The 18,517-nt window shown below is 44.4% G+C and overlaps 3 protein-coding genes across 8 annotated transcripts; 1 reads left to right on the forward strand and 2 right to left on the reverse strand.

Annotated features, from left to right (window-relative positions):
• Positions 1-612: 612 nt before the first annotated feature.
• On the reverse strand, positions 613-4,374 carry LOC6613807 (synaptotagmin-14). Its single transcript, XM_002038240.2, has 5 exons — positions 3,819-4,374; positions 3,576-3,737; positions 3,183-3,515; positions 2,875-3,116; positions 613-2,497 (listed from the first exon to the last, which is right to left on the reverse strand). The coding sequence occupies exons 1-5, from the start codon at positions 3,862-3,864 to the stop codon at positions 1,514-1,516; spliced, it is 1,767 nt and encodes a 588-aa protein (XP_002038276.1). The 5' UTR covers positions 3,865-4,374; the 3' UTR covers positions 613-1,513.
• Positions 4,375-4,946: 572 nt separating this feature from the next.
• LOC6613808 lies at positions 4,947-11,917 on the forward strand. 4 transcript variants are annotated; one of them, XM_032723719.1, is made up of 10 exons: positions 4,948-5,137; positions 7,137-7,336; positions 8,773-9,164; positions 9,229-9,446; positions 9,510-9,721; positions 9,905-10,078; positions 10,156-10,240; positions 10,297-10,378; positions 10,438-11,057; positions 11,264-11,917. In XM_032723719.1, the coding sequence occupies exons 1-10, from the start codon at positions 5,040-5,042 to the stop codon at positions 11,400-11,402; spliced, it is 2,220 nt and encodes a 739-aa protein (XP_032579610.1). In that variant the 5' UTR covers positions 4,948-5,039; the 3' UTR covers positions 11,403-11,917. The 4 variants fall into 4 exon arrangements, with proteins under 4 accessions (XP_032579613.1, XP_032579610.1, XP_032579612.1 ...); XM_032723721.1 differs by having other exon boundaries at positions 4,950-5,109; positions 11,264-11,402; XM_032723720.1 differs by having other exon boundaries at positions 5,044-5,188; positions 11,264-11,402.
• A 61-nt stretch (positions 11,918-11,978) lies between these two features.
• LOC6613809 (zinc finger matrin-type protein CG9776) lies at positions 11,979-17,922 on the reverse strand. Of its 3 annotated transcripts, XM_002038242.2 has the most exons (7): positions 17,093-17,922; positions 16,863-17,030; positions 16,156-16,343; positions 15,413-16,090; positions 14,253-14,401; positions 12,294-14,188; positions 11,979-12,183 (listed from the first exon to the last, which is right to left on the reverse strand). In XM_002038242.2, exons 1-7 carry the CDS (start codon positions 17,781-17,783, stop codon positions 12,173-12,175), a joined length of 3,780 nt encoding a protein of 1,259 aa, XP_002038278.2. In that variant the 5' UTR covers positions 17,784-17,922; the 3' UTR covers positions 11,979-12,172. The 3 variants fall into 3 exon arrangements, with proteins under 3 accessions (XP_002038278.2, XP_032579608.1, XP_032579609.1); XM_032723717.1 differs by lacking the exons at positions 16,863-17,030; positions 17,093-17,922 and adding an exon at positions 16,474-16,674; XM_032723718.1 differs by lacking the exons at positions 16,863-17,030; positions 17,093-17,922 and adding an exon at positions 16,438-16,540.
• Between the last annotated feature and the right edge of the window lie 595 nt (positions 17,923-18,517).

The raw sequence follows: 18,517 nt of genomic DNA on the forward strand, positions 1-18,517 counted from the left end.
CGATTTCGATTAGTTAGTTAGATTTATCCTCGCTGTCCCTCCCAAATGAAGTTGTAGACTTAGCTTATATATGACCTTTGCAGTAACAAGGAGCACAGATTCATTCGAACTTCGGCTATAAAATATACGACACTTAAAACATACAGATTTTTAAAAGATATAAATACTATGAATAGCAAAATACGCTCCTATGATTCAACATACAAATTAATATTACGCTGGATGCGCATGGCAATACCTTAATAGTTTTGCTGTTTTAGGTTTCGATTTAATTTGAGTTTAAAAAACAATTTCTTTAAATATTTATTAAAGCTTTAAGGTTTCTCTTTTTATAAGTTAAACTTATATCATTTTTGCACTCCAATGCAAAACCAAAGTGCTCTCATTCCATTGACCATTGAAAAATCCAGCCACAACGATCGTCAGATACTTTAGCGGAGGAGCTAAGTACATATGTGCTCTGTAGTCCGATCCCTAAATCGAAATAAAGCTCTAATAAAATCCATCTTCTCGCCCAGCACGCGACTCGCCATGCTTGCATTCGCAGGTGTCCTTATATTTTTACCAACATTTTTTCCAACTTGTCTTCTTCGAATGTAGAATATGTATTTGTGCGTTCGAATTCTAAGGAACCGATACTTTTGTATTTCTTTGAATATCAAAACTGGAACATGCGCATGGCTCTTGATCAAAAAAACAAGAGTTACATATGTACGTAGGTTTGTTTAGGTATGTAAGTTGCAGGTTTGATGTATTGTATGTACGTACGCATTGGCTACAATTGTTCCTATGTGTTTTCGGTTTTCATATTTGGGTAATAAAAAAGTGCTAGTCTCAACAGACTTTGGGCAGCCTATGCCGGGCTTATTATTTAAATATAAGATGCAGAAAGGTAAATTACAAAAATTCGTCACTCATCCGTAGCTTGCACAGATGTACAAATGTACAATGTACACTCAAAATCTTAAATACGCTCTATTCGGCCCTCTGATATTTAATATAGTATTCTTTATCACAAACAATCATAAAATTCAAATTTCGAGTAGTTATACATATGAGTACTGGTATGCACTCTTCGTGTCATTGCGTATAAAATTTGGGTATTCTAGGTTATTCCTTTAGTTTTCATATTTCATACATTTTGTGAACAAAATGTGTGCCAAATTGATTCCAAATTACAAATATTTTATTGCCCAGTCTGGGCTAGATTGTTCGGATGACCCTACCTCTTGGTCGGTCTCATCCTGAGCCAAGCACTTGACGACGGCAGCCGTCATTTGGCATCGACCCTTGTAAAAACAAATCACAAACACCGAACCCTGCTTTAGACAAAGTCCAGCTCCAGGCCTGGCTCAATATCAAGTGCAACCGCGTTGTCTGCATGGAATTGAGCTCCGTTCTCCTCCAGACGCGACTTCGAGCTCTTCTCGCGGGACCGGTCCTTGAACGCAGCGAGACCCAGCTTTCGGAGGGCCTTTCCGCTGCGTCCGGATGACTGGCCCAGCTGCTCGAATCAGGAGTCCACCAGCACATGCCAACGCGCCAGCATCTCGCCCTTGGGCATCTCGCACACGTCTGCCCAATGGGCCACTTCCTCCGATCCGGACGAGTTCAGACCCAGGCTGAACCAGCCGACCATCTCGTTTTTCTTCATGTGCCGCTTGGCGTACACTGAGATCATTAGAGTAACATCGTTGAGCTGGAACAGTGCCACCTGAAAGGCGAATGTCTCCTTAAAAAGCGGGTTGGGCTGACCCCTGCGGATTGACGTTTTGGCCCGGGAGATCTCTTGTCCGATGCTGCTGACCATAACCATTTTAACGTATGTGTCGGGCGCCTTGTTCAGCGTCAAGCTACGGAACTGGCTGCCCTTGATGATCTCAACGCTCAGCCGCCCGGTGACCCCGTTGTAGCTCAAACCCAGCAGCAACTCGGAGACGCCCCCGTGCTGCATGGACGAGGTGGAGCCCGCGCTTTCTGACCGTGCCAGGCTTAACAGATCGCTGGTAGAACCCAGGCCCGACGAGGTGTTGCGGGGCTCCAGCGGCAGCCATAGGTTTGTCTCCAGTTCAAGGTCAACCGTGGCGAAGCTCACATACGCCTCCCCAATAAGGCGTTCCTTGCGCAGGCGCTCGCAGCCGTAAAGCCGCACGCGCAGCCCCATGTTGTTAACATCTTCTGGATTGACGCGGTGCAGAAGAAAGCTCTCCATATACTGTGGGTTTTCACCGCTACGGATCTTGGTTTTGAGCTTCTGCTTTTTGCTCGGCAGCATCAGCATCCGGACCTGCGTGTGGGTGGTCTGCCCACTACCCAGGGGCGGGAGGTTTTTAGCCTGCATCACGTGCACCGTCATTTTTCGCATTGGGGCGTCGTACAGCAGCGACAGCTCCAGCTCGATGGGACCCCTCTGCACGGGCGGCTCCTTCTGGTCCACACCCACCAGTAGGTCATCCGACTTGATCGAGCGCAAGTCGCTGGTGTCAAATAGGGGTTCCTGGAAGATGCAAGGTATTTTATGTTAAACAAAGTTTTAATGGAAATCCCTAAAGCATGGTACACAATATGAAATGGTATCGTGCCTCGACTCGACTATCAAGTACCTATTACCCTATATGAAATCGATGTTATGCCGTAATATCGTTAAGGTAATGTTGATAATAAGCTTTTTTTTGTATTAAATTTTGAATTTAAGCTTGTCAAGCTAAGAAAAATTGTTAACAGACTATCTGTACTATAAGAGTCGATAGACTCGACTATGCTTGTTGGGTAAATCTTGCGAGTCCGACCGAAAGTTAAATGCCTTTCTAGGAAGGGCATAGTTACTTTTAAAGGAAAAGGTATTTGAACTACCTTGTATGGAGTAAAACTTACGTCATCGTTGTTGTTGCTGCTGGGATGGTTATTGCTGGTCGTAATTGAGTTGTTGTTGTTGTTGTTGTTAATGCTGTAGGCATTGACCATGGGCACCACCAGCACGTTGTCCCGTTCCTTGTCCGGCTTTAGCGGAGCAGCCACGTTGACCCGGTGCTGGTACCTCAGAGCCTGGGTCTTGGCCCGGTGTTCTGCACACGGATTGCGGAAGGCTGTCGCCGGGTGGGGAACTGTGGTTGTGGCTGTCAAAAGGTCGTGACTCATTGGAACGGCTGTCAATTAGCTGGCCCTGACCCCGCCATGCTTACCTTTGCTCAGACCGCCCAAGACGCCTGTGTGACTGTCCACGGAGACCTCCATGGAGTCGTTCGAGCTGCACTCACTGTGCGACGATGGGATTCCAACCTTGCCACGCTCGGCGATGGCTAAGGGGTCTCGCGACACCGTCACCCGCTGCAGGTCGGCACCGGCGCCTGCTTGGTGGTAGTTGAAGCTCTGCGCCGTCAGCGGATTAGCCTGGCTGATTCCCAGCCCGTATCCACCAGGCTTCTCGCCCAGTTGGTGCTGTTGGTGCCACCGCAGGCGCCGCAAGATGTCTTCCTCCGAGTCGGAGCTGGTGTTCTCGTAACGCCTCTTGCGAGCTGCAAGGACAGTTAAAATTTAGCCAGTCAGCCCCAATCCCCACCAAACAAGGTACTCACTGATCTTCTGGACACACTTGACAGCCAGGTGGCGCTCGTCGCAGCAGTTGATGGCATGGCGGTAGTGAAAACAGCACTTACGACTGATGAAAAGAAACAACAGGAGCAGTAGAACGAGGACGCCGAAAAAGGCGCCCAGCAGAGTGGTCACCTCGATGGTGCCTAAAGGATTTAACAGTCACGGTTTGTGTGGCTCAGGTCAGAATGGTGTGGTTTGTGGAGTGCATATACTTATGTACGTACCGAGCGTCGGAGTGCTATCCAGGCCAGAAGCGGAGGTAACAATCATCTTGGCTCATGCGAGGATCCTGTCGAACACGAGCCTACTACTCGCAACTCATTGCACTCGGACCACGAGTCAAGTCACTCCAAATTATTCTCACTGCAGCGTGAAAGCAAAAGCTCGGGAATTTGACAGCACAGTGTCGCAGGATAACTGGAATCGATTTTTCGCAAGACAACGGCTGGGGATCAAGGCAAAAAAGTCGTTTGGATGCTGGTGTACTCTGAATCACCCGTTTTGTTGGACCTTGCGTTTTTCGGAAACGTTCATCTGAGATTTTGTTGCAAAATCGTGAAATAAATTATAGAAGGAACAACTATACTATTCTATCCTATTAATCACTTTCGATTTCTTGAAGGCACGATCCCAAAACTGCGAATCATGCAACGGGAGATTCAGAAATAAAAATCAAACGGCCCAGGATTCAATTCAACTGCGTTAGGATGAGCTGCCTTAAACTCGAGGGAAAAACTGCTTCAAAGCAAGCACTTTGGAGCTTAATCCCTCCACCCCCAGTGTGTGTACACACAGGGCTCGGAAAAGCTCCGTTTCGACAGTTGCATCGCAGTAACAACTGTTGCTTATTGTTTTGTGTTTGGGAGGATGATTTCAAACTGAAAACTGAGAAACGGGATTCTTTATTATTGGGACCGTGTACTGCGATTGTTTATATTGTAATTGTTCGGAATGTCTCTAATAGAGATTCTCTCCGAGTCGTATTACATTCGACGGCTTAAATGTTAGCCGTAGCCACGGTTTCATAAATGTTAAGACCAAAACCGTTTGCCTGTTATTGATGTTCAAAAATTTGAAGAAAATAATAAAAGCGGAATTAGTACATCAGAATTAATACACGTTATACGCTTCAACCACGTAATTGTTTTATGTAACACTGATTTGTCCGGTTGTTAAAGAAATAGCATTATAATTTAGGTCCGAATTTTTAGAGCTACTCATCCTTACATACATGAAATGCGCTGTTATTCGATAGCAGATAACAGTCCTAGCAGCAGCTATCGATAATCGCAATAGTAGCTGTTCCAGCGAAAGTCATCGATTTGACGGCACATCGCAGATTGCCCACCTCTAAAATAAATGCTCAATGAATTGGCTCAGCTTCGTTGTGCGGTTAAATTTTGGTCGCTGTTCAAACTGAATGTTTTCGTCTGTCAGAGCCCCGTATGCTAAACCGCGACCGCGCCCACGCCCTGCTTGAAAATCCAATACATTTAATCCGCAATCGTGACGCAAGTAAATTTTGGATGGCCAATGCCACCGGGCAAGTTTGAGTGCCGTGTGTGCCAAGTTGAGATGAGACGCTTCTGATAATGTGATTATGGCTAAACAGCCGAATAGAGTGCTAGTGCCCCCCACAAAGCGGAATACCGCGATGGTACCGTGATACCACCTCCTTGGCGTCGATCACTTCGTTTCTTTAGGGATGGAGGAGCAAGCAGGAGGAAGAAAGCCAGTCTACGACGTCATCTTATGTCGTTTCGCTTTTCATTTCGCAGCAGTCACTCGCACACAATGAAAATCGAATGGGAGGGATGGGGGTGGAACTGGGATTCGAAAACTCGATAGGTGTCTTTCCCACACTAAGAGCCCAGACAAGAGTTGAGCGCGTGTCAAAACTTTTCGACACGAAGCAGCACGAAGCCGAACTGGAATCTGGCAAAGTGCAGTCTAAATAAATATATACATAGACATATAATATACCGCTTTTGTTTAAAAAAAAAATTTGTCTAACCTTGAATCTAACAACCAAGACATTTTTCGTTAGGTATTATACATGTGTACTCTCAAATGTATAAAATATCCTCGCAGAGCTTGTTTTTAGATATTCTGAGCAAGTAGATCAGTGGTGTCCGATAGTCATGCATGAGCAATGGCGTGGGAATCCCAGCTGTATATGCTTGGAATGTCTACAATAACTTTCAATGCCGTTTTCCGGTCTTTTGAGCTTTTAAGCTCGTATTCAACTGCGAAATCAACCTGCCAAATCATTTCTGCCAATCCTAATCTTTTCAAACGGAAGGTATATTAATTTCAGTTAGAAGGTTGTAACGCAGTGGTGGAGACATTTGCGACCATATTAAGTATATCTATTCCTGATCGATATCGACAGCCAAGTCCATATGTATTTAACATTTTTTTGCAGGCTTTAAATTATTTCCTACAATAATATGTTTGTCGTCCGAGAAACGAGTGTCAAACTACAAGTGCTCTTCGGTTGGGTCAACAAACCGAGCGACTCGCTCTTCCAGCTCTTTGACGCAGTGTGCATTTAGTCATTGATCGCCGGAAGGAGTCGCTTTGGAGTCGCCCATGGCATCGCCTCTGCCATCTCCATTGACAACGCCGCTTTTCTTTATTGGTGTCATTAAAATTTGTTAAATGGAAAGGTCAATAGACACAGCGGTGAAACCGGTTTGGTTTGGCGGCTTAATTTTCGGTGAACTCGACTGCATAGATTACGCACCAGCCACTTCAATTGGTTGCCAAATACCTTTTGTTTACTTCGGCTGCTATGTCTTCACTTGCAGTATGTATTGTTTCTGGCAACCCACCAACAGAAAAAAACTTGGCCCAAAAGCGGCGACTGTTTCTTTTCTCTTTATACTTGGCTGACGCTCACCTTGGTGGCCAGAGTTCAGTGCCAATGTCGTTCTCAGTCAGTTAAAGTGGGAGTTGATACAATTATCTTGGAGCCAAGCTACCCGAACATCTTACTAGATGTTACATACTAATAGCAACAACGCTTATAACTGCTAAATAGATTTTTTAGTTTAACTATCACTCGTGTTTGCTTTAATTTTATAGTTGCAATAGTCACAAAACTCTCATCGAATTTGGGGCTACCGCTTGAAAATTTTGCTATCTGTTAGAGAGTGCGTCTAAATTCATTTGTAGATCAATAAGTGAATGAATTCCCACATGTTAAGATTAAGCTTGTTTATTGTTCGTCAATAAAATGCCATTCCACTGGTCTGCGCCTGCATACATTTAAATGTGTTTATATGGTCGGCAACCACAGCACAGTTGGTGACGGTGGTCGTGCAAGTGTTAGGAGAAATCGGACATTGCATACGTAACTTGAGGATTTTTCTTGCTGCTCCACTTCTGCGCATTGTCTCCCCCAGTGCACTAGGTGCAAACATCGAGTCTTTCGTGGGTTCATTTCTGTGTACTTCCAGTTTTTATGGTCGACTGCGGAATCGCACGAATGAAAAACCTCGTTTAACAATACTTAACTCTCCGCATTGTTTCTATTTCAGAAGCAACATGAGCGTTTTGCGGGAGGAAACTACCTCAAGCCAGAGGGAGATAAGCGCGAACGGAGGTGGCTTGGATTCCCCCGCAGAAGTGACGTCGCTGATTGCTGGCAACAGCTTTTGCTTAACGCCAGGAAATAACGGCGGGATCGGTGTCCAGAAGAAGGCCACCACTGGAGCGGGTCTGAACAGTACACAGAGAGGTGAGCGAGATCTAGATATCTAGTAAGCGGAGGGTAAGAGCACTAAACGGTGCTAACTCATTTCTGCACGTGAGATCTTATCACTCTGTGTGACGCCAAAAGTACTGTCTTTCCAACATCGGCCGAAGTATTGAATATCCGTTTATCTACGTTGTTTAATCAGAAGAAGTTTCACTCAACATCACGCTTTACGAAGTCCATTTGACACCTTAATTTTTAAACAACTTTATATAATAAACCTTAAATTCACGTTGAATTCCAAATTAGTGCATGAAATGTTAAACAAATACAAAACACAATAATAAATCAATTAGGTTAATTTTTTACGTTACGCCTTTTAAATTCCCTGCAAAGTTAAGGAACTTCTAAAGTTTTATCTGTGTTGGACTAATTTTAATTGATGTTATATTGCTATTGTTTGATCTTAAGGCATTGTTTGATCAGTCACTATAATTACGAAAAGATTTAATCTATTCAAACTGTCCGATTTCACGCTCAGTAGTTGATTTAATTTTATTTGTTACGTTGCCTTTGCCGAGATGTATCATTGAAATAACGGGCACTATTTACTTAACTCCCGAATTATATAAGGTGGGCGAAATATATACTGTTTGTTTTAAAATTAATATTATAGTATAAAGTACATATATGAAGTAAGTATATAAGTATATAGATATCTGATTAAATAGTTGAACATTTTTAGTAGTGTGGGCGTGGCAGTTTTAATCGATACAAATTAACAAGATATATAATTAAATGACAACAAATTAGGCGTGGGAGTGTCAGCTTTGGATAGTTGTAAAGCAAGCTTGAGCGTCATTAAAATCTACATTCTTATTACCAAATGTATTGTATCCGAGACCTCGACGGACATGGCTAAATCGACTCGGCTAGTGATCCTGATCAAGGTAACAATCCCTCACAATGAATTAAATTTTTATCAATTTTTACCAGGCACTAGCGAACATATTTGGTGACCCTTAATTTTAAATCTCGATCTGTAGCTCGATCTAAATAAGCCCGAATCAAATTTACCGATTTTTCTCAATGGTTCTGAAGGCGAATTCAATGGTGGCAATACATTTTCATACATAATTTCCTTCTATGGTTGCTCCTTTTTGAAAGGAGGAGCGCGTTTGCTCAATCTATACAACCCAAATATTTACTTAAAGACTTTACTTAAATAAAGACTTAAAGAAAACCAAAATAGCCTAACAATTACTTTCAGACAATCGTTCCCGGGACATTTTTGTGTTTTTGTCTAGTTCAGTCGTCGAGTTGGCGGTACGATCCGGAATGGTTGAGTTCGGGCAATAGTTTACAGTTTGCCAATGCTGAAGGTGTAAGCCGTGAAGCCTTTAGCTACTTTATCTGTCCACACTAGGACCTGCAATGTTGACAATGTCAAGATGACCTCATATTAAATTTTCTTTCAGCTACGGATGCCACCAAGCGGAAGAAACTAAGGTCGCGTAACGTACCACCTTCTCCATTGGCACAAAAAACTGAAGCAGCGGCAACCTCTCTTAACCAAACGAATATCGGTGAGGCCAAGAGAACCGAACTTAACTATTCCAAGGATCACCTTGATGCCTGGTTGGAGAACTGTTTACGTGATGCCACCAACGCCCAATTGTCTTCTTCATCTGAGTTTTTGGACTTCATACCGCCCACGGCACCAGCTCACAAGCAAATGTTTTTGACTCAACAGCAGCAGCTGCCGCAGCTTAAACAGCAACTACAGCAGCAGAGGCAACAGGAGTTTTCGAAGCGAGCCCAGCCGTACGGAGTGGTCCCAGGCACGCCGTTTAGCCTGGGGATACAGCGTGTGAGTAGCTGCTAGTGCAAGATATTGTTTACAACGCACACCCAACGTTATTTTCTTTTTACAGAATTCGAGCTCTCTTAGCCATCGATATCCGATGCTCTTCCCACCACAGAGCCTTAGCAGCTATGGAATGTCCTTCGGGGGCGATGGTGGCCAGGAGTTTGCTAGCTTGCCTCCCCTGAACAACATGATGGGAGGGCCGGAAGGGCTTGGGTGCGAGCACGAACCGAATTCGACGGATGTGCTGGATGGCAGCGGAAGCAATCCAAACTTTAGCAAGGGGTAAGCAAAAACAATAAATTCGTAATTAATTATTAAAGAGCCTTACTTACCGTGTGATAACAGATTTCGGTTCAGCGATCCGTGCCTACTGAACCCCTCCGATAATGACTCCAAGCTGAGTGGCCAGAATACACCAGAGTGTCGAAATGTGAACAACAATGGCAGTGGCTGTGATCTGGCACATCAAAACAAATTTTTCGCGGCTCTAATGGAACAAATAAACATATTGCACGACACCAATTCCAAGATCTGCCGGAATTTGCATGATACGAAAGGTGTGTTGTTCGTAGGATTAAGTCCAGTTTTGGTGTCACGATGCATCCCAAAATACGACAAAATTACACAAATCTCTGATTTATTTTACTTGTACTCGTATGCTAATACCTATTAAATTAGAATGTGTTGCCACCCATTTCCTCTTTCTATGTACTCCCTCGCACTTGCAAACACAATCACAGTTGATATCGAAGCTTTAAAGCACGCCCCTAACAGCCAGCCCTGGGCAGGTGCTGGCTTTGGGGGCATGCGGCACCGTAGAGATAGCTTAAGCGGACTAAGCACACAAAGTCAACCTCTTATTCCTGGCAGTGGATTGGGAGGGACACACAGCCCAGCGCCCACATTTCACTCAGGTATAACATAAACGCTACCCCCAACTATGCCATGCAAACGAGTGAGTAATAAGTTACATTCGCTTCCCATTTTTCAGGCGCCTATACTCCAGGAATGATGACGGATGTCGTGCGGGAAGTGAAGGAGGCAGCGCGCATACGCGAAGATGCTCTGCTAAGTCGGTAAGAATCGAAAATTGAGAAATATATTTAGATTATTGATTACTTTTTGTTCCCAGAGTCAAATTAATGGTTGAGGAACGTCAGTGTTTCTTAAACGAGGGAAATGTCCGAATTCTGAGAGATATAGACGATCTAAAGGTGAGTGAACACTAAAACAAATGTGCATAACGTATCTAAATATTCGGTTTTGGTTGTAGACCCAAGTAATGCAGTTGCGACTGGAAAAGAAGGAGACTAACAAACGCCTCTCACACCTGGAATCCGAAAACAACTGCCTTCGTCAAGCTCTGGCCGGTTGTTATAACAACCAGCGGCCAATCAGTAACGACATTATATACGAAAATGACCGATCCCATGGATTCCGAAAGCCATTCCCGAATGGCGCTGGCGGCGGCGTTGTGGGATCCAGTGCGCTCGGAATACGACGGGCAAAATCTTTGAACCTGCATTATGGAACAATGCATCAAACGCCTATCCAAACGACGCACTATTTGGAAGAGCACGACGAAATAGAAGAGGAGCAGCTGGAAGAGCAAGTCGGACTGGACGGAGAAGAATTATCCCTGACTGGCAACAACAGTTTATCGTGTTCGAGCATCGGGCTTCAAACTCCCTCCAACTTAACGCTTCACTCACAGTTACCTATATCAGAACAGCAAGCAGTTAGGAGCCCTCCCGCTTTTGCGCTTATTTCTGACCAGATCAATCCGGGAATTCCACCGCCATTGCTACCGCGAAAGAAGGACCACGCTCATCTAAAGCGGGAGCTCAGCGAGGCGGCCTCCGTACGTAAGGAGACGAATCAACGTATAATTGCGTGGGTGTAGTATATGCTCTGTTCAAAATTTTTTTTTTTAACTAACCCATCACCGTTAACCTTCCTTGCATGGGCGATTCAAAAATACATTTAGTCACATTCTATTAATCATTTTAATCACTATCTGAGCTTGGTAACTAATCCTAAAACTTACAAATTTTGCACTTCCTTTTTATCTTTCGATGGTTGTTTGTACGACATTGTAGCCTTGAGAAATTGGTTGAAGACCTAAGTGACCAGGTGAGCGGTAAGACAAAGAGGAGCCCGACCGTATCAGGCACTGCAGCTGACATAGCGCTGGCATCGAAATTCAGCGTGGCGGACGCTCCGATTACGGACTTATAGTTTTAGCTATCAGCCGTCTCAAAAGCAAAAGGGCTGCGGCAACATAAAATGCGTGTCACTCACTTATAGCATTCGGATGGACGGAAATTATCACATCAACGACACTTCATCTTATGTTTCAAAATTTATTATAACTCAATAACCTGTGCGTAAGCTCTAATTTATTAACTAGAATGCTTCTACCACGTGTCAACTGTAATTTAAAATGTTAAAATGCATTGTTTTTTGTCTACTAAAAATAAGATGTCACTAAATTTTTAAATGAATATGGTCCATAAATCATTTTATTCATTTTGATTTAATTGAGATGCATTGCGGATGATTAACTAAGAAAACATGTACCTTCGAAATGAACAAAAATCAAAATCTATATAGAAGCAAAAATGTTAGAATTTAGATAATGGATAAGTTGTCCAGTAATGTAAATTGTTAACCATATTTGCTAAGTGCCATTTAACTAAACAGAAAATGTAATGTATTTATGTAAATAGACATAAACATTAAAATGAACCGAATGCGTTTATATAGTTTTTTAATGTGTCAAAGCAATTAATATAAATCAAACGTTTTTTAGGATCCTTCTTACATATATTACATACATATATGCGCATTTATTTAAAACATTCCGTCAAAAACACTCATACACAGGTGCCAAACTAAAATCTAAAACTGATCCTTTTAATGGGGCTCCTTGACGTGTTATTCGATTCGTTTGTCCGTGTATCCGGCGTCTGGACTTGCCTTTCGCCTTATCCAAGTCAACTCAAATCTTACAGAGCATCTATTTACATATATAGAAAAAATAATGTAGAACTCATTTAAGACCCATATATCGGAGTTTCTAATTTAATTAAAAAAATGAATGATATACATATACACGTTTCTACATACACTGTGCCGCCATGTCACTGCTGTCGATTCCCAGCATAGCCAACTCGTCAAGCTCCGACTGACGACGAAGCTTCTCACTGTCCGAAGGCGATACAGCCGGCTGTGGTATTTCTGAGATATCAGCTTGCTTCTGGATGGCCTTGCTTTTCGTCTCATCGTCAAATGGCGGCTCAGCTGGAGGCGAATTCGGCATTGGGATATCCTCTGCGACAATCAGTTTTATGTTTACTCCGGCGTCAGATTTGCCATTTAAATCCTGTAACTTTTCATTCTTCTCCGATGTTTCAATAGGTGACTTTTTAGAGACCTCTGTTTCATTAATAGTTACAAGGTGAATACCCTCTTTAGCTAAATCTTGAAGATGAATCACACTGAGCACAGCGTCATCCTCAACAATGGTGGTGATAGTCACATCTTCCTGCTTTTCACTGTTTCCATTTGATGCCTCCAGAATCGCTCCGTCGCTGGGGAATATTATGTCAAGCGCTTCGACCAGGTCCTTTGGGAGTTCCCCGTCGCGGGATTGTGCCGCAGTGTCTAACGGTTGCGGTACCAGGTCAGATTCAGCTTCATCAATGCCTGGGGGCAATACGTCCTCGTGGTTTTCGTTGTCATGCTGATCGCCATCCTCAGGGCCATGAGCGTCACCTTCAGAGCCTTCTCCAGGCGGCGGAGGAGGTGGGCAGCTCGTCATTAAATTGGCGAACTGGACGGGATCTGGCATTAGCTCATCGTAATCTACCATCATACCCGCATCTGGATGAAATGGGGGAGCATTGCCAAAAGCATCTTCCATCATTGCCATCTGAATCTGCGCAGCTGTCGGTGCTTGTTGACGCAGAGCTACCTGACTCGTCGCTCCACCCAACGGAGGTGGCGGTGGAGGTGGTGCCTCCAAACAGCCATTGGTGTAGACAGCAGAAGCATCGTAGCTGGAAGCTGGAACAGACTGCTTTTTAAATACTGGCATCTTACCGATGAAAGGTAGCTTTTTGCCTCCAGGCAAGGTATTGTTACTGGGCTTGGATGACTTTGACTTGCTTTCTGCATCCTTCTTGTCGCGCTTTATATCAGTTTGCTTGCGTTCCGGCACAGTACGGGGCCGAAACTCGGAATGCTTGACCACGGGACGCTCTACCCGTTCAATAGAGCGACTACGACTACGTCGACTTCGGCCCTCACGGGATCGACTTCTCCGGCTGGATCTTATGGGCGAACGAGAGAAGTGTCGGCCACGACTGCGTGAGCGACGCCTGCGACCACGGTCTCTATCTCGCTCACGTTCCCGCCGATATCGTTCCTGTCCACTTAGGCTTCGAGAGTAGCTGCGCCGCTTAGAACGTGAACGAGAATGACGTCCTCCACCCCGCCTTAACTTTTCATCATTTGCTTCTGTTGGTTCTACTTTGTGGTTGTTCTGGTCGCGGGCTCCTTTGTCCTTCAGCCTTCCTTTAAGCTGCTCCAACAACTTTTTTTCACTCTCACTTATAACAGGCTGCACATTATTCCATTGCTTGAGCATGGTATCATCCCGATTCTTTTGATCCTTATTTTGGTCTTCGACACTGGCAGAAGTCCATTTACCCCGTCCTGAAGGAACTGTGGAATCCTTTATGATCGGTGGCGGTGGCGGCACCACAGGCTGACAAGGCACTTCCGGCTTCACATTTGTTGGTGTGCTTTCCTGCTTTCTCATGGCCACGCGTATTGATGCTGCATTAATCGATTTTTCTGATTGACTAATTGGTTGCTGTTCGGTACGACCTTTCTTTGGTTGCTGTCCATTATCCTCTTCCGACGAAGAGCTCCCAGAGGACGACGATGTGCTGTTTGCATCGATTGTACTTCGCTTGCTCTTCTTTCCGTGCTTGCGTTTCTTTTTCTTTTTGTCCCCGCTGTTCGTTAAGACAAAACCAATATAAAATACAATATGGATGTAAATTATTCTTATACCCTTACCTCTTTTTTTTCCTTTTTTTGGACGCCTTGTCCTCGTCTTTCTTGGTCTTTTTATTCTTGGCATCATCGTGGTCTTTCTGTTGATTCATGGCCCGCTCACGGTTTGTTTGCCACTCCATTTCATAGTTGGGGTTCTGATTTAAATATTGCTGCAATGCAAGAGTATAAAAATTAATAAAATATTCAAAATTGACAGGCTAATAATTGCATGAGGCGAAGAATTAATAAAGGCAATTATAAAATATATACGAGAAAGGTAAGTGGAAGACCCATTTGACAAGAGTGGGCGCTAAAGGTGACTCAGTGGAAGTGGAACGAGAAATTCCAATTTTTTGAAGGAGCGTGGCCAAAATGTTTTTGGTATACCGATAGAAATTGTCAAGGCAAATTATAAACCGATAAAAAATAAAATTTTTTAAAACGTGCGCGTGGCAGTATTGAGGGGTTTGTGGGTTGGTTGCAACATCCGGAAAATTTGAGCTGCGTCTCTGTCTGGAATCTGCATTTCACACGTTCGTGCGGGCGGGCATGGCCAGACCGACTCGGCTATTGATCTTGATCTTCGACCTCTACGAGTAACTGGTAGACAGTTTTTGGGCGTCAAATATCAAAACATAGTATCAGAGAATGCGCCGTTCATGGCCTTTAAAGTGGGCGTGACAATGTTCTAAAAGAAACTTACGCCACGAAAACCTCAATAGAATCTGCATGCTTATGTAGCTTTTATAGTTCCCAAGAATTCGATGTTAATACAAACGGACATGCCTCTATAGGCTTCCATTTATTTATTGTTAACTTATCCTTGTGGTAATATTACATAAGTATTAACAACATATTTAAAGCACATGTAGCCTACTTCATTTACATTCACATTCCCATCTTACCATTAAATTTTCTAGCTGGCAGGGAAATGGGGAATTAACCTTTTAAAAATTAGCTGATTCGATAATAAATAAATTGACACAAAGGTAAACGCCAACTTTACACCAGAAAATAAAAAGTTGACAATTGGAGCAATTGAAACTACTTCTTTCCACCAGCTCCATCTTTTTCTGTTATATATTTTGTATTAATTAAATACAAGCCCCTACATAAGCATGGTAGAGAATATTTGTGTAAATATTTCTTAAGAGCTTTAAAAGATGTATATTACTACTCACCTGATACTTATTGGAGTGAAGCCTAGACTTGAGATGAGCAGAAGCGCAGTGCAAGTCTCCAATCCAAACACTGCAGAGCTTGCAAAACCAAGCGTTAGCCGGCACCAGAAATTGCATGCCCCTCACGGGGACGCGCTTCGCAGGTGCGTTTTCGAATGTGGGAAAGGGATCGTGGTCAATACCCACATGCCACGGAGTTTCAATGGTCTCTCGATTCATGTGTTCCTCGGCATGCAAATGCTTTAAATAGTCTCGAGCAGACTTTGGGAAAACTCCACAGCTCTCGCACCAATGCTGCTCGGGATCGAAAAACACAAAATTGTAATTTTGTGCTTGGGTTGGCACTGTCTTCGTTTCACCATAAAGCTGCTTCGACTTCATCGATTTTATGGCGCGGTGCTTTAGTCGATTGGTTGGACTACCTACGGCGCCGCCTGTCTCTTCTCCGTCCTCGTTATCGGATGACGAATCGGAGGCAGTACTAGATGATGAGCTGGATTCCGAGCTATCTGCGGAACTCTCACTGGAGGAGTGCGAACGGCTATCCTGTTGTTCCGGCTGAGCCTTGCCATGGGACTTTTGCTTAGACGGTTCATCATCAACATCTTCGTAGCCAATTATTCCGTTCAGCATATCTATAACGTTTTCAATTGTGTCGAGTTTCTTCTTAATTTGCATCTATAAAAGATTAAAACAGGTTACTTAGAATGGCTAACAGATAAGGGTTTGGGATTCCAACTCACCTGCAGGCGGTCGTTTTCTTCGATGAAATTCTTTGTGGTTGGTGAGGGTGGGGCATCGCCTGCTGCCAGGTCCTCGCGCTGGTCCTTAAGTACTTTCATTTCCTTCTTGAGCAGCGTTACCTTTTTGACGTAGTTTGCCCGCTGTTTCTTGAGCTCGTCCTTTTGTTTCTCCGCTTCTTGGGCCACAGCTGCCGATCGACGGTATATAGATGGGGGATAAATAGATAAGTTATAATTAATAAATATTCTTCCCAGATTAATAATAGTTAAAATTTCATTTACAAATGCATTCTCGAGTGCATTTCATCGGCTAATTACACTCGGATGCAGTCGCCGTGATTGCTTGTTCTGCCAGTCCTCGTTGAGTGAAGAGCCAGTTGGGGCGGCGGTCGTCCAGGTTGGCGTAATTGTTTGTTTCGACTACTGCCACACAAAAACGGAAACATTGCATTTTCTATTTGAAACGAATTAACATTTCGAGACCCTCGCTCGGGTTGGTCTTGGTTAGTTCTTGCAGCGCGTGTACTTCTAGATTTTGACTGATCTGATCTTTACCCTAGACTTTTGGTAATTTCTGGTATGCAATTCTTTTGCGCGCAATTAAGTTACAATTACAAGTAATCATGACAACAGTAATAAAACATAATGTGAGAGGTTTGCATGTGAATGTTCGTAGTGATCACATTGTAATTCATTTCCACACTTACCATCCTGAGGCGTCAAACCTGCGCCTTCAAGCGCTGGCACCGTCTGCTCCTCGCCTATTTGCTTGTCAGAGAGAGTTTCGCGGGCCTTCTGCGGCTGGATCAGGGAGTCTGAAGTGGATGGCGGGACCCCAGAAATAGGCTGGTTAATCCAAACCTGCTGACCGTACTCTGCAAGGAATAATACGTTTAATAAATAAAGGGCTTTTGGCATTAAACGTCTAGAAACGTACCGTTTACGCCCCATGCACTTGTGGGAGGCGGACCATAGCCAGAGCCAAAAGAGCTTTGGTCAGGCGGAGGACCTGGAATACCGTACCCCGGTCCCTGAGGTGGAAACGAGCCAGGCGGCATTCCATATTGGTGACCGTAGACATCTGGTGGAGCGACGTATGATCCGTAGATATGTGCGGCCATAGCTCCATAGCCAGGGGTCATTTGAGGATGTGGTCCTACATGCGGAGGGGGCACTGGCGGCGACGACGGTTTTTTTTTTGGCGACCAGCGACCTCCCCGTCGGGGCGACATGCTGCGAGACCGGGATCGTCCGTACCGGCGTCCCCGACGTGGCGGAGAGCGCCGGCGTTCGGGGGAGCGTCGCCGATCACGATCAAAGCGGCGTCGGGAGTACCGCCCATAATCGGGCGAATCGTACCGACGACGCGGTGGAGTCAGGGAGCGGGACACGGAATGCCTTCGGCGAGTGTTTGACGGCGAGGTGTTGCGAGAATCCGACCGACCACGGGATGTGGAACGGCGCCTGGAATTCGACTTGCCACGCTTTCCGGACCCACTGCTCCTGGGCTCGCAGTTCTCGTTTCCGCTTTTCTCGTCGACGCCGGGTGGCCCTGGGGGCAGATCATGATCGACCGCGTTACAGAGACGCCTATCCCCCAGCTGTATCGAAGCTGAGTCTTCGTCCATCTGCAAGCCGAAAAGTGTCTTTTCGACTTAAACGCGCAATTGTGGCCTAAGATCAATAGCAGATCAGTGTTTTTCTGGCAAATTCCGAAATTACGTGTGGGAAGCAAAATAGTGAAATACAGGCGAACCTGAAGCTGATAGTTATCGATACTATCGATGTTGTCACGTATTGGCCAACATCGATGACAAGTGAGTTAAAATGGACGAATGTTTACTCTTTGGCTAATAGTCTATTCACACCAAAGGCAAAAGGCAAGTTATAGTTAAATACTATTAAATACTGACTTTGGCACAAATATGTCTAATGTGGAAAACGCCGAAATGTCCACCCCACCCTGTTAAACATACTATCACCAACATAATTTTTTATATTTTCAACGCACTTTAAATTCTCGTTAATATATAAAAAATATTACCAACTGGAGGGATGTCCCGAAATAGTTGCAGATAGGTTTTCAGTTTTATATTTATACCCGTTACTCGTAAAATAAAAGGGTATACTAGATTCGATGAAAAGTATGTAACAGGCAGAAGGAAGCGCATCTGACCATATAAAGTATATTCTTGTCCAGGATTAATAGCCGAGTCGATCTGGCCATGTCCGCCGGCAGGAACTATAAAAGTAAGAAGGTGGAGAAACATACAAATTCTAGAGACAAAGACGCAGCGCCATTTTGCGACGCCCACTCTAACGCCCTAAAGCCTCCAAACCGGTCACGCCTACACCTTTGAAC

This window comes from Drosophila sechellia, chromosome 3R (genome assembly GCF_004382195.2).
Source record: "Drosophila sechellia strain sech25 chromosome 3R, ASM438219v1, whole genome shotgun sequence".
NCBI classification, from domain to species: domain Eukaryota; kingdom Metazoa; phylum Arthropoda; class Insecta; order Diptera; family Drosophilidae; genus Drosophila; species Drosophila sechellia.

Coding starts and splice junctions, on each gene's coding strand:
- LOC6613809 (XM_002038242.2), bottom strand. CDS start 17,783: ATGGACGAAGACTCAGCTTCGATACAGCTGGGGGATAGGCGTCTCTGT. Junction 17,031..17,092: donor AAGTGCATGGGGCGTAAACG/GTACGTTTCTAG, acceptor TATTCCTTGCAG/AGTACGGTCAGCAGGTTTGG. Junction 14,189..14,252: donor AAAAAAAGGAAAAAAAAGAG/GTAAGGGTATAA, acceptor CTTAACGAACAG/CGGGGACAAAAAGAAAAAGA.
- LOC6613808 (XM_032723719.1), top strand. CDS start 5,040: ATGCTAAACCGCGACCGCGCCCACGCCCTGCTTGAAAATCCAATACAT. Junction 9,447..9,509: donor AATCCAAACTTTAGCAAGGG/GTAAGCAAAAAC, acceptor GTGTGATAACAG/ATTTCGGTTCAGCGATCCGT. Junction 11,058..11,263: donor ACGAATCAACGTATAATTGC/GTGGGTGTAGTA, acceptor ACGACATTGTAG/CCTTGAGAAATTGGTTGAAG.
- LOC6613807 (XM_002038240.2), bottom strand. CDS start 3,864: ATGATTGTTACCTCCGCTTCTGGCCTGGATAGCACTCCGACGCTCG. Junction 3,516..3,575: donor CAAGTGTGTCCAGAAGATCA/GTGAGTACCTTG, acceptor CTGTCCTTGCAG/CTCGCAAGAGGCGTTACGAG. Junction 3,117..3,182: donor CTTGGGCGGTCTGAGCAAAG/GTAAGCATGGCG, acceptor ACCTTTTGACAG/CCACAACCACAGTTCCCCAC.